This window comes from Falco punctatus (genome assembly GCF_963210335.1).
Source record: "Falco punctatus genome assembly, chromosome: 1".
NCBI classification, from domain to species: Eukaryota; Metazoa; Chordata; class Aves; order Falconiformes; family Falconidae; genus Falco; species Falco punctatus.
Window position 1 is genome coordinate 13877415 of NC_137580.1, and position 19067 is coordinate 13896481.

General features: G+C 39.1%; 1 protein-coding gene across 6 annotated transcripts in view; it reads right to left on the reverse strand.

The window, feature by feature from the left end:
- Nucleotides 1-1561: 1561 nt before the first annotated feature.
- OTUD4 (OTU deubiquitinase 4) overlaps nucleotides 1562-19067 on the reverse strand; it is a 34548-nt gene continuing 17042 nt past the window's right edge. The window contains exons 10-23 of one of the 6 annotated variants that reach the window (XM_080393696.1): nucleotides 18637-18754; nucleotides 18339-18403; nucleotides 16739-16839; nucleotides 15252-15376; nucleotides 14959-15139; nucleotides 13553-13718; nucleotides 12078-12198; nucleotides 10016-10071; nucleotides 9310-9468; nucleotides 8600-8738; nucleotides 7463-7542; nucleotides 7273-7369; nucleotides 6494-6534; nucleotides 1562-4205 (exon numbers count right to left, since the gene is read on the reverse strand). In XM_080393696.1, the coding sequence (XP_080249822.1) occupies nucleotides 2961-4205; nucleotides 6494-6534; nucleotides 7273-7369; nucleotides 7463-7542; nucleotides 8600-8738; nucleotides 9310-9468; nucleotides 10016-10071; nucleotides 12078-12198; nucleotides 13553-13718; nucleotides 14959-15139; nucleotides 15252-15376; nucleotides 16739-16839; nucleotides 18339-18403; nucleotides 18637-18754 (2694 nt within the window). In that variant the 3' untranslated portion in view covers nucleotides 1562-2960. Of the gene's footprint in view, nucleotides 4206-6493; nucleotides 6535-7272; nucleotides 7543-8599; nucleotides 8739-9309; nucleotides 9469-10015; nucleotides 10072-12077; nucleotides 12199-13552; nucleotides 13719-14958; nucleotides 15140-15251; nucleotides 15377-16738; nucleotides 16840-18338; nucleotides 18404-18636; nucleotides 18755-19067 lie in introns of all 6 variants that reach the window. The other 5 variants (XM_080393694.1, XM_080393692.1, XM_080393695.1 and 2 more) reach the window with 5 other exon arrangements.

Here is a 19067-nt window from a genome sequence, read left to right on the forward strand (position 1 = left end):
TTAAATAAAGTCATAGAAGAAAACACTAAAATCCTTTCAATCTTCTCTAACTTAAACCTCCACAGTAAAGAAAGGTTAAGGGCTGTTTTTTCCAACTCATTCCCTCTAACCCATTCAATCATCTTTAAGTAGAAAGATTAAGTTTTCCCAGGAATTACTTTTGCCTAAACCAAAAGCTTTAATCCTTACTGTAGACAAAAATGGAGGTAAATAAAAAAATTGCTTATCCATACAATGTAAGGTCCTTCAAGGAGACAGAGAGAAAAGTACCTGTACTTATTTAAGAGGTCACTTCCAAGTAAGTTGTGCAGACATGTAAAACCCCTTTCAGCTATGTATCTTAAAAGTAAGGAAGGGTATTTTCCACGCAACAGTGCTTGTCTTGCCTGCATTAGCATGTGAAAATCATTATAGTTTTGCTCTTTATTTACATTTTTGCCTGTTAAGTTACAGAAGGCAGTGGTTTGGTGTTTTATAACCTTGGTAGTATCGGGTGTTTATATATACACTCCCCTGTCTACCTGACAACAGAAGACCACCTCTGTTACCCCAGGAGAAGTACTCTGTGAAGTACAGGTGATGAATGCAGCCTTATACCACCCCCACCCTGTGTTTAGGCAAAAAACTTCCAAAGACCAACTAAAACTTAAGTCATACAGATAAGTAACACATCCCTTTGGACTTGAGTTCTGCATCTTCTGTTAATCAGTCCTAATTAGGGTAAGGAAAAGACGTTGTTTAGCAAATACCTGAAACTGTATACCTCAGTTCATTATATGCTAGATATTACATGTAGTCCCCTACTAACCCCTGGGATCCTGCAACCTTGCCCCAGGTAAAGCGTTTGGCTAATCAATCGACAAGTCTTTCAGCAAAACCAGAGAAAACCATACTTAATCAGCAAAGGTGAAAAACAATACTAGATCTGCTCATTTCAGTCCTCAACTGCCCTTGAATAGCAAGGCAGAGTATAAGCTCAGCTTGAATACTTAAAGTCAGTTTTTAAAAGTAATTCTAAAACAGCACGGCTCTACCAGTTACTGCCATGCCTATGTTTTCCATTATTTCCCAAAAGTTTCTGTAGATGATGTACTGCCTTTGTTCTCCCAACAAAGCTCATGATTAAATGCCTGCTCTAGTACCGAATGATTATTTCGGTGACGGCTGGACAGATTTGGGCTACAGCTAGACTTGTTTAGAACCTCCCAAGATGCCAAGACGACACTTTAAGATTTTCGTAAGTAGCAGACGTAAACAGAGGACCACGATGGTATTGACTATTAAATCCCTCTCTCCTTGCTTGGTTTTTCAGGTTGAGAACTAAAGATTGCCTCTTTCAAAATCATGAATACTGAAAACTATTTCGATTTTTAAAAAAAGCTACCCACAGTACAACCCCTACCACTATTCTGAATATGAAGTAGAAATCCAGTTTACATCCCTGTTTAGTTAGCATCTTGCCTATCTATAGTTTATAGTTCCGCTGCTCTCTACAAATGGCTCTATCAAAACAAAACATGCATTTCATGTCACTGCAACGATTTCAAATACATAAATATAATAAAGTGAAAAGACAAACATTTATTTTAAGTAGGGTTTTATACATGGCATGCGTCTGAAAAGAAATCACATAACTCACTCAGGTTTCCTCAATCTCAGACATGAAAGAAAGTGTACCATCACCTATACTAGTATATACAGAGATATAAAAATATACACAACAGTTAATTTTACAGAGCAACAGAGCTGAGTGAATACTGTGCACACTGCACTCTCCAAGTTTGGACAGCTGAACATCCAAACTGCAAAGGCAACAGGAACACTGCGGAGATCATTATCGGGGTCAGAAGAAACAGCATCAGAACTCTGACACAGTGTAAAAATATAAGGCAGAAGCCACTTTCTTCTGAATTGTAGGGAAGAGCAGAGCACACCGAGACTCTCCATCTTGCTTTTTTAAAAGTAGTTCCAGCAAGGAGTTGTACATGCAAAACAAACTTTGCATCAACAGTGCAACAACAAAAGAATACTGAACAGTAGCTCCATCATACAAACTTAAAAACACGTAACATGTACTTTATGCATCTCTCCTCACAAAATATCTAGGATTTGTCAGTGCATTAGTGTTAAAGTGGCATTAAAAAAACTTCTGCTATTATAACAGATGCAGAATTATTTTGGAAATGCATAGCATCTACATTTTTATTGTCTTTGTAATTCAGTTGGCATAGGCACCATTCTAGTCACACCAGTATTAAGAATTCTTGGTGGAAACAGCCATTCTTACCAATTTATACACAGCTATTCTTGACTGCTTGTCTTCTGATTTTGATTTCAACAAATAAATGCTTTTTAAAATTCAAAAATATACCCTATGAATATGAAAAGAACTATATACAACATACCTAAGACACAGGGTTAGCTGGCTGCCGTACGTGTAACACACTGAAGAGAAACATTCAAGTTTGACAGATTTTTTTTTTTTTTTTTTTGAGATGAAAGGCCTTTGGGTTGGAAGCATATCAAAGACAACAGTGCAGTAGGCTGAGAATTCCTTTAGCTCAGTTCAGAGCTAAGGCATTGTATGATAAAATATACAGTTATATTTGGTGCAATGTTACTATCAATTTTAGAATCTAGAACACGTCAAATGCTATAATTTCTCACTCTAGTAAACATACATATCCATCCTCTAACACAAACTCAAACCTTTGTGGGGAAAAAAATAATTCTCAAACACTAAACCTATTTTTTTTTTTCTAATTTGACATTGAGGAAAAAACACTAAGCCAAACAATAATCCCCCCAAAAACATATGCTAGGAGTTCACATCCTCCTTGTCTTTACTCACCAGAAGTTAAAACATATCCTTGAACTTCACTAAAAACAAAGATTAAGATTTTTAAACTGCTACTTCCAATTACTTCTTGTATTTTAAAGTCTTCTATTATCCATTCATTCTATGCTTGATGCCCTCTCTGATTATCTCCCAGTGCTGCCCTTCTCCTGTCATTCCTGTATGGCCTTCCTCTAAAGTTTCGCTGATACTGGTAGCCATCATCTCTGCTTCTGCTGGGGGGTCCTTTCCAGGCTTCCTCGGTTCTTTGGAACTGGTATCCTCCCCTGCTGGAATAACCCCACTCAAGTCTAGGCCTTCTGCCTCCATAAGTCTGGTTATAAAACTGTTTGGATCTACCGCTTCTCAGCATATCTGAAACTTCACTCTCATCTTCAGAGCTCTCTTCCCTCGTTCTCTGTGCCCTGCTTTCTGTCTGCAGATTGCCAGCACCCTTGGAATCTCTACCTTTATCAGTCTTCTCCTTACGACCGGGAATGCTATTTTTTAGTTCGTTTTTTGATGGTTCTGCCGACAGCGGCGGAGTATTGGGCGCTGCTGTTTGCTGCCTCTCAGTCCCCTGCATCTGCAGAGAACGATTTTGCTGCCCAGCTGGTTTTTGCTTAGCAGGAGAAGCCGAAGGACAAGTTTGCTCCAGCTGAGGTGCCCTAGCCGAAGTTTCTTTTGGGGCGCTGCATTCACTGCTTCCACCTGCCACAGGGAATGGTACAGTGTTTGAGCTGCTGCTGCTGTGAGTCTTCTGAAGCTGTTCCACAGAGTTTACAACAGGAACAGGAGGGCTGCATTCTTTAGCCACATACATGCTTGCAGAGGTGCTAGCTGTTGCTTCTTTGTCCTCGGGTGAGATGACAACATTTGGTCTTGCTACTGAATTTTCAATGAAACCCTGAACTGGGTACCCATACCAGAAGTGAGGAAAGAAAGGAGATGCTATTGGAACAGCTCCTAGAAAGTGATTGTGTCCAAAGGGTGGCTGTGGGAACATATTTTTCCCTCTCAGGGACTCCTCATAGTTTGCATGAAGCGCTTGCACTGCATTCTCTGGTTCTACACAGACCTGTCCTTGACTTTCTGACACATGAGCTGTCGGTATAATCAAGGGCAGTGATGGAGATCTACTATCAACCTGGGGGATTTGACCACTGGATCTGGCCTCGCTCTGAACAGGAAAGTGCCTGTTTGTTCGTGCAGTTTCATTTTCAATCTGCGTCGGCGGAGCCTCCTGGAACCAGGCGTTGTGCGGATACACAGGAAGGGACATGTTTGGGTACATTCTACAAGCAGCTAAGTAGGCCTGGTGCAGGGGGTACAAGTAAGAATGCGGTGCCCACATGGGACAACTGTATGCCTGCAAGATGAGGGGAGGCGGGGAGGGGAAAAAAAAGCAAAAAAACAAACACACACAACAGTGATTGGTCTTTTGACTGTTCAGACAGACATACAGGTCATTTACCATTTTGAAACAGTTACAGGAAGTAAAGGTCAATTTTATTTTCAATTTTTTTTTTTTTTTTACAGTGACTGCCTTCAGTTCTAAATAGCTAGGCCCCAGGATGATGCTCTTGTTTTGTTTTCCTTCCAAATGCAGTTGAAATGGGCAAGTTATGACCAGTAAGAAAACCAAATTACCTTAGTAACAATTTCTATATAAACACTTGTTATTAAGTCAAGCTTTAGCTACGCATTTGAAGAGACACATTTCAAATTCATTTTCCAGAATCACAATTATTCATCAGCAATTTACTCTACTAGCTCACTTCTCAAAATTCTAATGGATAAACAATCCAAACAAGTCACACCATGCACGCATTTTCACCTCAAAAAACCCACACCAAACCAGCAGAAAAAAAGAAAAAAAAAAGGGGGAAAAGAAAAAAAAATACTACACTGAGACCTGGAGTTAATATTATTTCCCCAAGGACAATCTGTAAAGACTAAAATCCATGTGTACACACACAACCCACAGACCAGCTTTCTTAAAAGACCTTTCATAAAGCAGGGGGATAGGTTTCTTTAGAAAATACAACACACTTCCAGCTACCGGTGAGAGTCACGCAATGGACGCACAGCATTTTCCGCAGCAACCTTTTCTGTGCTGTTAGTGAACACAAGCTACGTTCACAATCCTGAAGTCCTGCCTCCATTCCCCTTTAACGCAACACCTTTCCTCTGCTTCCACAGTAGCTAACTAGCGCACAATGGCTTACAGTCACATTGCTCAGTTTATGAAGGCAGCCTTTGTGTTTGTACTATGGTACCTAGCAACTGGCCCAAGAGCTACATTGTAGGATGATTGCATAATACAAAGTGCCAAATATTATACCTATTACAGGCCATACAGAACACCACGTAAGGCTGCGGGAGGCACGAGGTTGTCTTAACACACTGATGTAGGTAGAGAGCAGAGCCCAACAGCTGGCACAGTTGTACTAACGGTTCCTGGAGCAAACCCACCCTGGCACGCCCACCCCGTCTGCCTCTCAGCAGGAACCAGTTGGTTCACCCTGCACGAGCAGCTGGAAGGGTGTAACAGCACGGCAGGACCCGGGACCAAGGCAGCGGACAGGGTAATGCAAAACGTAGTTCCCAGGTCTACCACGCTGCCTGGTCACCAGTGAGGAGCACAACTACTCCAACGCGGTACTTGGACCAGTAGATGGTGCTGAAGCACCAAAGTGACAGACTACATCCCAAAAAATGCAAAGTACCATTTTCGGTACCATCTCTGTAAGGAGAGTCCCAAACGTATGTAGGCTGATGAAATAACTGCTGTTTAAATATATTTCAGTGATGCTTATTTCTGGCTTATGGAATTTCTATTAAGCAAAGAGACTTGTATTAGGCACACAGTTATTAATCTAAGTTTACTTTGTAAGTTGTGCTGAACATTCCCTCTTTCCCATGCACAGACACCAAAGAAAATCATTACTTCTGGGTTCAAAGTCATGTGGAATAAGCCTCAGAGCATTCAGCACCTCTTCCAAAGTAGCTTACCTGACAGGAGTAAGAGAAGAAGGGAGAAACTAAGCAAAAAAAACCCTAGTCCTTACCGAGAAATAGGAAACGTTGCTATTTTGGATAAGCCTCTTCCCTAACCACACAGATTTGCACCACATAAACACATCGACTATTATTGTAATTATTTGGAAGGCTAAAAGTAAAATACTGTTGTCCTTAACCTCAGCAGAAAGGAGAAACATGCAGGTTACTTAAGGGAGCATCCACAGGGAAAGACATACTAGATATTTGTACTGCAATGGCTTTGCCTGTACATGGACGTGGTCAAAGTCTGAGGGTCTTTTTATTATACCCTGCTTCTGAACAAATACATCTTCAAACTCACAATGGCTTACCTGTGCATTTGTAAAGCACAATCTGTTGACTGTATAGCCACAGCTGTAAGCCAATAGTTCTCACTATCACTGTTGAGATAAAATTTATTTCTGTGAACTTGAACTGCAGTGTGGACCACTGCTGGGAACCCAGTTAACAGAAGACAAAAGAAGAAAGTATTTCAAATTTGAAAGTGAAGCGTACAGCTCCAGCAATCAAACGCCTGCACTCTAAGTGCTACCAAACACAAGCAAATTTTATGGTACCACACACACAAAAACATAAATAAGTTTGAAGAGTTACCTTCACACCGAGATTGAAGAAAAATCTAAGAATATTCTTATCTGGGAAAAAAAAAACAAAAAACAAACAACAGAAAAAGATCTATGAAGACCTAAAATATTACACTTCATCTGATCCAAAAACTAGTCTCTGCAGAAAGTTCCATTTCAGTAGAGGAACACTGGTATTAAGCTGCTGCTTGCATGTCTGATTGACTGGAGGTGGTGGGTGCTTGCCACAGTTAAGGTATCTAGAGCGCAACCACAGTTTACATTTCAGTTTTAACAGTTTGTGGAACTGAACTTCTCGTTTGTAAAGAAACAGTTCAGTAAAACACCACTGCACGGTCAGACACGGTATGTTCTTTATGGGCATATTCCATATTTGTAGTATGCCAAAACCTATATCCCAGACCAGAGAGGAAATGCTCAACAACTTCCAAGCTTTTGATTACAAGAGAAAACCTGTTACTGTAAAAAGAAAGCAGTTCCCCAGAGTAAAAGAATCCTTTACATTCACAAAACCTCAAGTTATGATGGGTCAAGCTAAGCCACAAAATGATCATATCCAATTTCCAGATGTAACCACACAAAATAATCACAATGGTAGCAATGCAAACTAAGAAGTTAAAACTCTATTCAATAATCCCTCCCACACCTTACATCATGGAATGACAACAATTAGTTCTTTTGACATAGACTAACAACAGGATCAATGAAGCTGTCCTAACCTACATTTAAAGAGAAGAAAACCTATTAGGAAAAATGGTATAAAACCCGACCCCGCTTCTAGTTTCTCACCTTTAGGTAAGTCTTCCCCAGTATTGCACAGGGAGTAAGAGGGTGCAACGGCTCTTTCTCCCTTTTCAGTAAAAGGGAATCCAGGGTATAGTGGATCCTGATAAGGATTCAGAGTCTGAGGCAAAGGCATTAAAGGCTGGTTAACTGCTTGCAGCGACACAGGAACTCCAGCAACTGGAGCAGATGTTACCTGAGCCTGTGATACAATAGAGTCAGGTCCCGTTGCTGGGGCTGGCATCAATGAAGAAGCAGGTATTTGGGCTGGAATACCTATGGGAAAGAAACACATCAACTATGTACTATCACAAAAGAAAGTGACAGCAGGAAAGCAAGTTTCAAAAGACAGAAGGGAGAAAAAACCAACCACCGGTATTCAGGAAGACATAGAATATCCTTGAGTCGGGAAGTTACAAACAAAAAAAAAGACATGGCTAAATGCAGAGAATAATTTTCAGAAAGAGTAAAACAGTTAAGCTTTCCTGAAATGATAAAGCATTCCCATATTTATTTTTAGAATTATTAATACCAGAAGGAAATAGGAAGGGGAAAAAAAAGGGGGGAACTGGTAAGTTATGTGTAAATCTCTGCAGTTCTCATTCCAACCAGGCATTTACAATCAACCCTCCATCTGAGCTTCCATTACATGGGCTACGCATCTTCTGCCACAGGTGCGGTCAACTATGAGAGGATTATTACTGTATCATCTGAACATAGTAAGCAGATTTGAAAGCTAGTTCTTGTACAGAAACCCAACAGCAGGACAAAAAATATGCAGCACCTGATCCAATGAGCAATATTGAATCAAAAATAATTCCACGTACCAGAAGATACATGTAGCACAGAAAAAACATTATACTGGCTTTGCAGCTCAGGTCCAAATGGATCTCATTAGTTCCAGACATACCAGACCGTCCTTAGTAAATCAAGGGGCTTTAATATTACATGGTACACAGAGCACAAACACATAATCAAGCTTCTATGTGCTGACAGTGTGCTACACTTCAAGCAGATCCTCTGAGTAAGCCCCCTCAAAACTCAACACTATCCCACTCAGGAGAAAAACAAGAGAATCGAGTACGCATCCCTCTTCCAACTTCAGGTAGGGAGTAAAGCAAACTACACATATGGGCCAATCAAAGATATACTAGAACTCCTACAACTCTCACTAGCTTTCAGCAGTGAGAAACTATATCCCTATAAATGACTGCCTTGTGGAATGCAAAGTTGCAGGAAACTGCGGCTCCTGGAAGTACCTTCAATTTAGCAAGACAGTTAAAGTATTTTTCAGGGCTAGTGGTTTCTCATTTATGTTAATATTTCTTCAAACCTGCTGGTCCATAGGCTGTTGGCTCACTTGGCCAAGCTGGCACAATGGCTGGTACTGAAGGCACTGCTGGAGGTAAATGCATCTCAGAAAAGACTGGTGAGGGTGTTGGAGTTAGGCTTGGTAAGCAGTCTGTCAGGTTCTATAAAAACAAAGAGATAACACAACGTTATTCTAAATCACCATTGCTGGTGACCCTTCATGTGTCTGACTTCCACCAACAAAGGCTCGATGACTCGGTATTACCCAGACTATTGACCACCACCACAGCAAAATATCAGCTACTAACACATCAGGCTGCATACGCAAGAGATGTCTGAGGTACGTTACACATCACTGAAGAACTCTGCACCGAGCTCTACCCAGAACATGCCTGTACCATGACAGCCAGAAGTGTTATAACCACCTCCACAAGCATTACATTTAATTTCTCCCATCCAAAAGAAAAGCCACCCTCACAAATGATTACCAATAACCTTGGAGAAACCTGAAAAGGCAAAAGGTAAAGAAGTTAAAATCACAGCTCTCTTAGCAGAAAGATATGAAGTAGCCCCTCTCAGAAGAGAAAGGATATACTTTTACTTTTCTAGGAAGTGTTGTTCTTTTAAATTCTTTATGTTAGACATAACAGATTCCTAGATGTAAATACAAAATTTCAGCATTATCGCCATAAAAATGACTATGTAATTAAAAGCCAGTATTATAATACATACGTGGCTGTGATGAAGTTCCCCTTTGTCTGAAGTCTCCTGACTGGAAAACTTTGAAATCAAACAAACATTTCTTACTTGCTCAGCAAGAATCGGAGAATCTGTTTTCACTTGTTCCAAAGGAGCTGAAGCTTTTGGAAAACTCTCATCTTGACTATTCTTCTAAAGCAAAGTTAGAAACAGACACAGCTAGTCTAACAATCGGATTTACTTTTCAAAGAGGCATTCAAAGATATTAAACCACACTACATACAAAGTGGGCTAAGCACCCAATCACTATTATAACTAGCGCAACATTCTGCTCATTGAAAGGACAGCAAAGGTTAAAAGCCAACAAGAGGCCACAAATCTCCACTGAACTTCAGAGACCATGGTCTGTTAGCACAGCAGCTATTAGTAAACATCAAATCTTCTCTGGTCCCATTATACTGAACATATGGACTGTACTAAGCAGTTACAAATCCAGATTCACAAGTGCTCTCGATAGCCCGGATTTGAGAACTCAGGTTGCAGAGAAAGACTATAAGTATGGATTACAGGGGCTGAGGAAAGCTGACAGCAATACAAGCCTCCAACCTTAGAAGTATTTCACTAAAAGCTGTAAAGCAGCAGCAGCAATCACAGCTCTAAAGGCAGCTATTGCTCTGCTAATCATGTATCAGAGAAGCAATAACATTAAGAAAAAATTTGGTCTTTTCTTTAAGATTACCTCAGATGAATTTGGCTCAAGCTTCTGACTTAAGTGGATCTGCCTGGAATTTGACTCTGTAACACCAAGACATAACCTAGTAAATGAACCATTACACCATTTATGGCTATCACAACTTAAGCCAGTTAAAAGTTTGTCTTTCTAAAGTTAAATCTTCAAAACAAAACCTACCTCAGCACATATTACTTCAGAAAACTTAAATTTTTATCAAAGATCAAAGCATCCTAAAACAAACAGTTGTTAGGGCAGTAACAGAGCTACTACTTCAAACCCAGTTTTCAAAGCTCCACAGGAGTTCTTTACTGATGCTTGTTAACCATTTCACTGATGCTTGAGGGAAGCAGGAAAGAAACATAGCTGTCTCTTTAAACACATATCATTCATCCTAAGTCCCTCCTAGTGAAAAAGAAAGTTTGTGCTTTGCTTAAAGTGAAAATGTTTTGATCTGCATTTCCATATTCAGGCGTTAAGACACCAGAAGCTTAAAAGTCTTGTCTACTTTAGACCGAGTAAAAGATTGATAAGCTTAGGAGGTTTTTAATGGTTCAAAAGATCTACAAAGTTTTCAGACTGATGCAGAAAGAGTTTAATTTCTCAAGCACCAGCAAACACTTGTTGGGGGGAGATGGTGCTGGAAAACAGTCATGGCATAATCTTCATATAGTAAGAGCTGTACAAGTTCTTCACATTCTAGCTTATGTTCAAAGCTGGTTACCACTGCTTGTTAATCAAATTAATGCACATAAGTTTAATAGTAGCCACTAAATAGATAGGTACCTTTTAAAAGCCTAGTATATGCACCATCACAACTAGACAATGTAAATTGTAACAATATTAATTGTAAGAATTACTGCCAATTCCCCAAGCATGAACAGGAATCTCTAAATACTCAGAAGGAAGTAGTTTATTCCTATCCAATTTTTAACCTAGTTTCAGAAGAGGCAACGCAACCCAGAGTGTCACAAAAAACAGGGAAGCCTGTACATGCCATGCACTTCAGCAAAATCTATCATGACACTTGTAGTTAAGAGCTTTCTCTACATGAACATTCTTTTTAGCATTGCTGATGGAAGTTTTCAAGTGAAACAAGTTTTCAGATGCTCGGAGAATGAAAAATAGGTAGCATCAGTCCTTGTAAGGCCTTCTTGAACAGTTCCTTTTACAACATGTGAGACTAAGGAGCACAAGTACCATGAATACACAACAGCAATGCCTCCGCTGTTAGAGATGAGAAAACAAAAACTTCAAGAAAAGGGAGGGAAAGAACAGCTTCTAAGAGGAGGCTACAGAGTCTGGATTTTCTTTAATCAGGAAGGAAAAAAAAAAAAGTAGTGGAAGAAGCTATGGTCAAAGTCAATGTTTAGTTATGGCAAAGCTGACAGGACAAAAAACAAACAAACAAACAGTATCAGTTGCATTTAGCAGAGATATACTAACTAGATCCTGACAGCCAGCTTCAACTTTCATCTATTACTCACAGAAGAGGAAAAGAAGAATCAAGAAAAGCTTAGAGCTTTCAGCAGACTGGGGGTGGGAGGAGAAAACCCAGACAAGTTTCGACTCTGTGACAGCTCTTTCTGCTGTAAGTGGGGAGGTTTTCCACTCTTCTGTACACCATCTTCTCCCCTCCTTCTGTACCGCTGTATGCTAATTCTTAACCATACCACATTGAATACTTTTACCTGGTTTCCTCTTAACCGACTACAGTAGGCACTCTTAATCATCCTCCCGCTGGCACCTTCTGCCACACTCATTGGAATTTCTACAGAATCGAGTTTAGGGTAGCTCTGATAGTCTTTTCATTTCTCTCATACCTCTTCCCACGTACTAAAAAAATCCCAGCAAGGAATCTGCTCTCAGCCACACTCAAAGCAGGAAAACATGTACTTTCTTCCCAAACCACACCTTTGCTACCTTCAGCCTAGCTTAGTCTGGCACTATTACTTAACGATAATTTCCCCCTCGTTGCCTGAACAAATGCCCTGTCTTGAACAAATTCTGAGGCTGGTAATAAAAATAAGCAAACAAAAAAAAGCCTTTATCTAAAAACATTTATTTTTACCTTTATCCTTTTGCTCTTCCACCTCTGCTGCCCACTTGTTGTTTCTTCTCTCATTATTTGAGAACTTTTTCTGGTTTAAATTATCCACAGTCTGTGTTGCAGCCTGACAGACAGACTGATTCTAAAAAAGTTTAGAAAAGCAGAAATATGACTTTATATAAGTGAGATAATACTTTGCCATCATCTGATATGACACTATTATGCCTTCATGACACATAATACCCGTGATAGGCAGAAAGGGAGGGGGGGAACAGTCATGGTAAGTATCAGATTCATCCACTCTTTCATTCATTGCTAAATTTTGCAGTGTCCTTTAAAAGCATTCATGTCATTAGTTTACATGACAAACAAAACCCACTTCACTCAAGATAGTATAGCTTTAAAACCACATCCTCCTCCTTCAGGTGAGCAAATACAGCATACTGTTCTGTTAACCACAGCTCACAAAGAGAGCAACCACCGCCCGTTAGGCTTCAGACTTAGTCTGCTCTTGGCAGTGCAAAAGAGCTGTTCATTTCTTCTCAATGACACCACGTTACTACTGCTCAAGAACTGAAAGATATAGCACAGAATGTCACTTCCACAAAGCAAGAGATATTTAAGGCCCATCTTTCACCTACGCATTCTCTCAGCCTGGTTTTTGTTTCGGTTTGCCCTCAGATTTAAATCCCAAAAGCCCCCCATATCTCTAGAACAAACCTTGGTAGACAGCAGCCCTTTTTACCCCTAGGACCTGCTCACTCCCTGGGTGTACTGAGACTCCAACCCACTTTCTTCAAAAACTGCATCAATAAAATAATCTCTCAAAATATAAAGGCTACCTTCTTCCCTCAGACATAGACAAGTCCACTAAAGCCAGCTCAGCTCCACGACAGAAAAAGGGAAAGGCTGACAAAGAATTTGTATTACTTATGACACCAGGCAAGTTCTCAGGCTAAAAAGAAGAGTCACTGACAAATACAACAGGTTTTATGCAAACCAAATCAGAAACAATCAACTAGTCACCTCCGCTACTAATTCAAGCGCCGCAATGCCATTTTACTGAGCTATTTCTCAGCTAAATTAAACTGTACTTCAGAGCAAGTTCTTCACCTTGAAGCCTGATCCCACCATACAAGAAAAAGACAACATCTGAGTAACTGTAAGGGAGCACAGAGCTCTCCAAAAACAGAAGGAACATGAAGAAAAATACCCACAGCTTTCAGAAGCTCATGTGTCTACTGTATTTACATGCCTAAAGAACCATGTATGGCGCACACCAACTATTCCCAGGGAAATTAGTACGTATGTGTCTTATCTTGACTACACAAAGTGTTGTAGATTTGCGTACTTCTATGTAGAAAGTGAGAGTAAAGAAAACATCCTTAACTTCCAAATTGTACTGTAATGCACGGACAGCAAAATAACAATTGCTAATTAAAGGTTCATGGGCAAGTATGAAAAATGCACTATTAATTACAATGAAAAAAGCATACACTGGAAAGAGCAGGAAAAGCTTGCTCATCCCTCTGCTGTATCTCATAAAGCGAACGAGACTCTTCTATAGCCTGTCTCTCCCTGCGTTCCTCTGGAGATAAGCCAAAGTAGTTACAATCTCTGCTGCCATGGTTCAGATCCTCAGTTCTCTCCCGGTCTGGTTTTCTATAAAGGGAAAAATGAAATGGGATCACTTTGACTAAGAAATTCACCGGTATCAAACACAACACAAAGCCATTGTTTAGATGGAAGAAAAGATAATTATACAGCACTGCTTATGTGATTCCACATATACCAGATCCCTTTCTGCCTACTGCAAGTTACCCACACACATAAAGTTTAAGAAAGAGAAAGAACAGATTTTGTCTATTATTTATTCAGTTCAATACAATTTTGAAAGACTTTCTAACAAACGGTAATTATTAAATCACAGTTTAAAAAACCAATTCCTACATCAAGTGATCTAATACATTTCTGTGCAAACTGAGAACTGACCACGCCCCCACATGCTACATATAAACATGTAAGAGACAGTTGAGGAAGATTTCTGTAAATACAACAACAAAAGGGAAAATGCATTAGTTTTCCATGTCTGAAGTATTGCCACACAAAAATAACGTCACTTGTTTTGGCTTTCTTAATTACTTAGCTAAACATCTTGGGATACTCATCTATTTAGGTTAAAGGTGGAAGAAAAACGCCCTTAGAATATTGTATGTGGCAGACTCCAAAGACACCCCAGCCCCATTTATTCCACGAGGAGTTACGATACAGAAGAGTGACAGAACAGACCATGAAGAGTTTGGGTTTGTAACCAAGTACGGAATAGTCTTTTAGATAGGACAGAACAGTAGCAACGATGATGAAAAAAATCTGCTGTAGCAGCCCAGTCAATTAAAAAATCACTACCGACAAATGCAGGCAAAATGCCGTTCTTATACTCCTTCAAGCGATCAGTAATAACATGAAAGAGTCCTCTCTATGACAGGTTTTGCAGAAGCTGAGGGAAGATCTTAGCCATGCCCAAGAACTACATGCAACATTACCTCAGCCCCAACTAGGAAAAAAAAGAAAACAAAAAAACCACACACACACCCCCAACACAACCACTTTCCAATAAGAAACTGCAGGTTTGGTAGTTTTCTTGCAGGGAAGATGCTGCCATGCAAGAAAAAAAGTGGATCTCACGATGATAGCAATTTTGAAAAAGATTTTAAAATAAAATTAAAAAAAAAGAATTATTTTTCCTGTGCTTGTGTGTATTCTTAAGGATCTGGAACACCGCTGAAGAATTTAACGGCAACATATTTCAAAAGAGCATGTTGGAAGCATCTGAAGCAGACACTTGGGCTTCAAGAAGCTCAGCCAGAGTTCAAGATAAGGAGGATGTTATTTGCAGTTTTACCTTACAGTTTGGGAAGGATTCCTGCATGGAGCTTTTTGCTCAGTTGAGGTCTGATAAGGTTGGGGTCCAGAACCTAAGAACTGATGCTGCCTGGTTCCCACAGTATGCTGAAGTCGAGGAGGTAGTGCTGACTGGGGCTTTATTGACTTGCTCTGATTCTTTGGCCCTCTGCAATCTGCATCTGTAATAAAGAAGTGAAAACAGATACGTTTTTTTAAATAATTTTTTAAGCTCTTTGGGACAAAATGTCTGACAATAAGGATTCTGCCACACAAAGACAGGTACAATCCTACCGGGCTGAGCATTCTGACCCCATGTTGGGAAAAACTTTTTCATCTTCTTCCCTGGCACAGTGTTCCAGCCCTCCATAGGAGAGGCCTGTGGAAGAGGTTTAAGGCTCTTCAGTGAGACAGCATGCCTACAAAACAAGGAATTATGGAGAAAAAATTATATTAAAGACCAGACTGGGGCTTACATAAATTAATACTACATGTTTACTAAGACTGGTGGATCTTTCAGTTTTTGAGAGCATTGCAAAGTCTTTGCTCTTTATGATTACACTCAAGCGACATGCAGAAAAACAAACCTTTTCTTTTTTTTCCCCTTTTTATAAATAAAACTCTCTGACAAGTTGATACAAGCCTATATGGTAAAGAATGATCAATCATTTGTGAAGCAAGTATTACAACGTATTCAGGGCAGACAGAAAAGCAACAGACTCAGGCAAAATTACCACAAACACTGCAATAGATGTCAAGATTGAAAAACATTATATTGGTCGTTTATATACCAGAGCAATTACTGCTGTTTTAATTGAGGATGCTGTAGGATGTCCAAACAACTTTACGTTATTTGAAAGGAAGACATTCAAATCTATAATACACAGTTCCAATCAGATTAAATCTCAATTTAAAAAAGGAACAAAGTGCAAGACAATTTATTTATTATTTACTTTAACAAAAGGAGGTCTGATGAGATTAATGGGCACCTTTCTCCTTCCCTCATTCACTCTGACTGAAAGTGTTTCCTCTTCCCAAACTACACAACTTTGGGTTTTTTTTGCTCCAGAAGAGTTACAGAACTTACAGCAGAGCTCAAAAACAGGTCTCAAACTGCACCCATGCCCACCTCCTGGAAAAAAAAAACCAAACCAAAAAACAAAACACACCACCCCCCACAATGAAAACCGCCACCACTGCCACCTCTGAAAACAACAAAAACACCCAGCCAACCAACAGCACAAAAAACCACACTGCAATCCCCAACAACACCTTTTAACAGTCCCAGCACAGGGCAAACGTGACACTGACCTAAACAGAAAATTGGCACTCCGTATGAAAACAGGTAGAGCTACTCAACCGACAGAGAAACTAGGTGCTGTGATGGACCTTTCAATATGAAAAGCTTGTCACAAATCTAACATCTAATTAAAGTGTTGCTTGTTGTGCTTTGTAATTAGGATGGTGTCAATCTGTTTAGAATTGAATCTTGGCACAAAAAAATTCTAACAATAATGTACTTACTAGTGTCCTCTGCAAGTAATATCCAGGCTACTTAGCACTAAAGAAAAAAAAAGTCTGAATCGACAATCAATGCAGAAACAACCACCCACCCCCTTTTTTTCATTTAGTGTGTCATTTTCTTAACAATTTTGTCACAGTACTGCTTCAAGTTCAGTAGGTATACTTCAGGGGCTGAAATTAACTCTGAAGTAAAGTAATGCTGCCATGCCCAGTGTTCAGTTTGGCAATCTTTTCTCCAAAAGAGATTAAGCCCTTACTTTGCTCCAAGCTCTTCTACAAATACAACAACTGGCCCATTCTCTGAACAAACTTCTTGAATATGAGCATTATAAAATTTCCCATTATGGTCTAAGCGCACCTACAAAGAAAAAGAAAAACCGCACATAAGCGTCAAATAGTACAATCAGAGGACATAACTAGAATATCAGTAATGAGAACTTTTACTTTGGGCAACAGAAGAACAGAGAAATAAACATCACTTAATTCAGTAAATGTGCCAAAACCATATCTTCAATCCATATTGCTTCTTCAAAAAGAAATACAAATACTGTCAAAAAACAACAGAAAAATCCAGAAAGCTTGCTGGGTAATACCAGTTTATGAAATTCCGCTTTCAAAACTATACGAGAAAGTTGAAGTAATCAGGGTATCAAGGGATTTCAGCTTTACTGAAAACATCTTTCTCTCAGAATAAAACCCAAAACTTTCCCTTGTTAAAAATTCATTAAAAGAACTCAGTGAAATCCAGTTTAGTTAAGCACATAAGGAGCACCAATTACTTCTGAAGTTACTATTCAGAATGTTTAAAACAACCAAAAACAGTTGTTCAGACATGATCATCACTGTTACTTGTCTGACTGACATTGTGTCCTTAAAATTCTTCCATTAAATATAAATTTCATAACATTCAGCTACAACATTTGGCTTTCCAGTTGTATTAATTTGGTCAACTCCACTTTTCACTATTTACTTCATCTTCCCTTCCAGTCTTTTTATGCCATGTATTTACTGCCTTGCCGCATACTCTTGCTGTCAAATTTTATATGTATGTTAATTACCAGAGTTTTTTCTACTAATAATATCTGTACCCTGTAGTAAATACTACACAAGACAGCCTTAGGGCCTTAAATACAAGTTTTAAGCCAGTACTATTACACAATAAATAATAAACTCTACATTAGGCTTTTCTGTTTGTTTTCTGTGGGCTTTTGCAGGTTTGTCATTTGGGGGCGGAGAGGGCTGCCTTTTTTTCGTTTGTTTGTGTTGGGTTTTTTTTCCCTGAAGTTTAGAAATGTGTTTTTCCTGCAATTTATTTACTATGCTTTCACTAGTGTAATGGAATTAGAAGTACAAAGAGCCCCCATGCTGCATGATAAACCTAATTGAGTATTTTCACTTCAACATTAATAATTTTAATAGATGGTCAAATGTCCTAGAAAGAACTATATTTAGCCAAGTATCACCAGTTCAGTTAACACATATAAGGCGTTTAATCTAAAATGCAAATGCTAAATGGAAAAATCTTATTTCTTCTTAAGCACTGATACTTACTGCAAGTTTTAATAGAATTTAAAGAGCAATTGTCTAACACTTTGAATAGTTCAAGAGGAAGAATCACCACGCTTTTTAATGCGGTAATATTGCACTAATGAGATGTTCTATTACACACCTTTTCTACATGTGTGCTGGAAAGTCACGAACACCACCATCAATTATATAATAAGCATATGCTCAGTTGAAGACATAACTATATTGATATATAGTTGCTACTTTCTAAATATTATTTGCTTAACAAGGAGAGGAAATCAGCATCTTGAGCAAAACGTTAATGTCTCTATAAACTGTAATTGAACTTACTTTACATTTATCTCCAACTGAGTACTGCATGCCAGCAGCAATAGAGAAATCTTGTTTTTGCTGATCTGTAAACACATTAGCAGTAATATACTGTTAGTTTAAATACACCAACAGAGATACTTTCTTGATGCAGTGAAAATGCAAACCACAAGTTCAGGCCTTAAATCTGTGCATCGACCCATGTGAGGAAGACTTCTGCCTAAACCCAAACTGCCATTTGCACCACTGTTCTGCAAGAGGGATTCACTTTATACATCAGCTTGCAAAAACTGCAACTTTTAAGTATTCAGTTACTTACCCCATTTGGACTGGAGCCAAACATCATATTCAACATTTCTGTAAACTGATGGATTGAGTGATTTAAGAACTTTTTTAGGCAAGACCAACAAGGTAGGACTCCCATTGCTTTTAAGGTGCTGTATGAAACAAAACAAAGTGCTAAATGGTCAACTACCTAAAGATGTACAGTTATCCATTTTTCAGCCACAGTGCTCAAGCTTTAAAACGAAATATAAAGAAGCTGAAAATACATAAAGCATAAAGAGCTTTGAAAAATTAGTTCAATACTGTTCTTTTAACCATACCAGAGCAAAATTAAGAACTAAGCAGCATTGAGAAGGTCACTATACACCTTTTGGCGCACCAAAAGCAAACATTACTTTACAAAGAAATAAGCAGTTTCAGATATCACACATTAGGCAAACTAGAAACTCATTCTCTCATGAACAT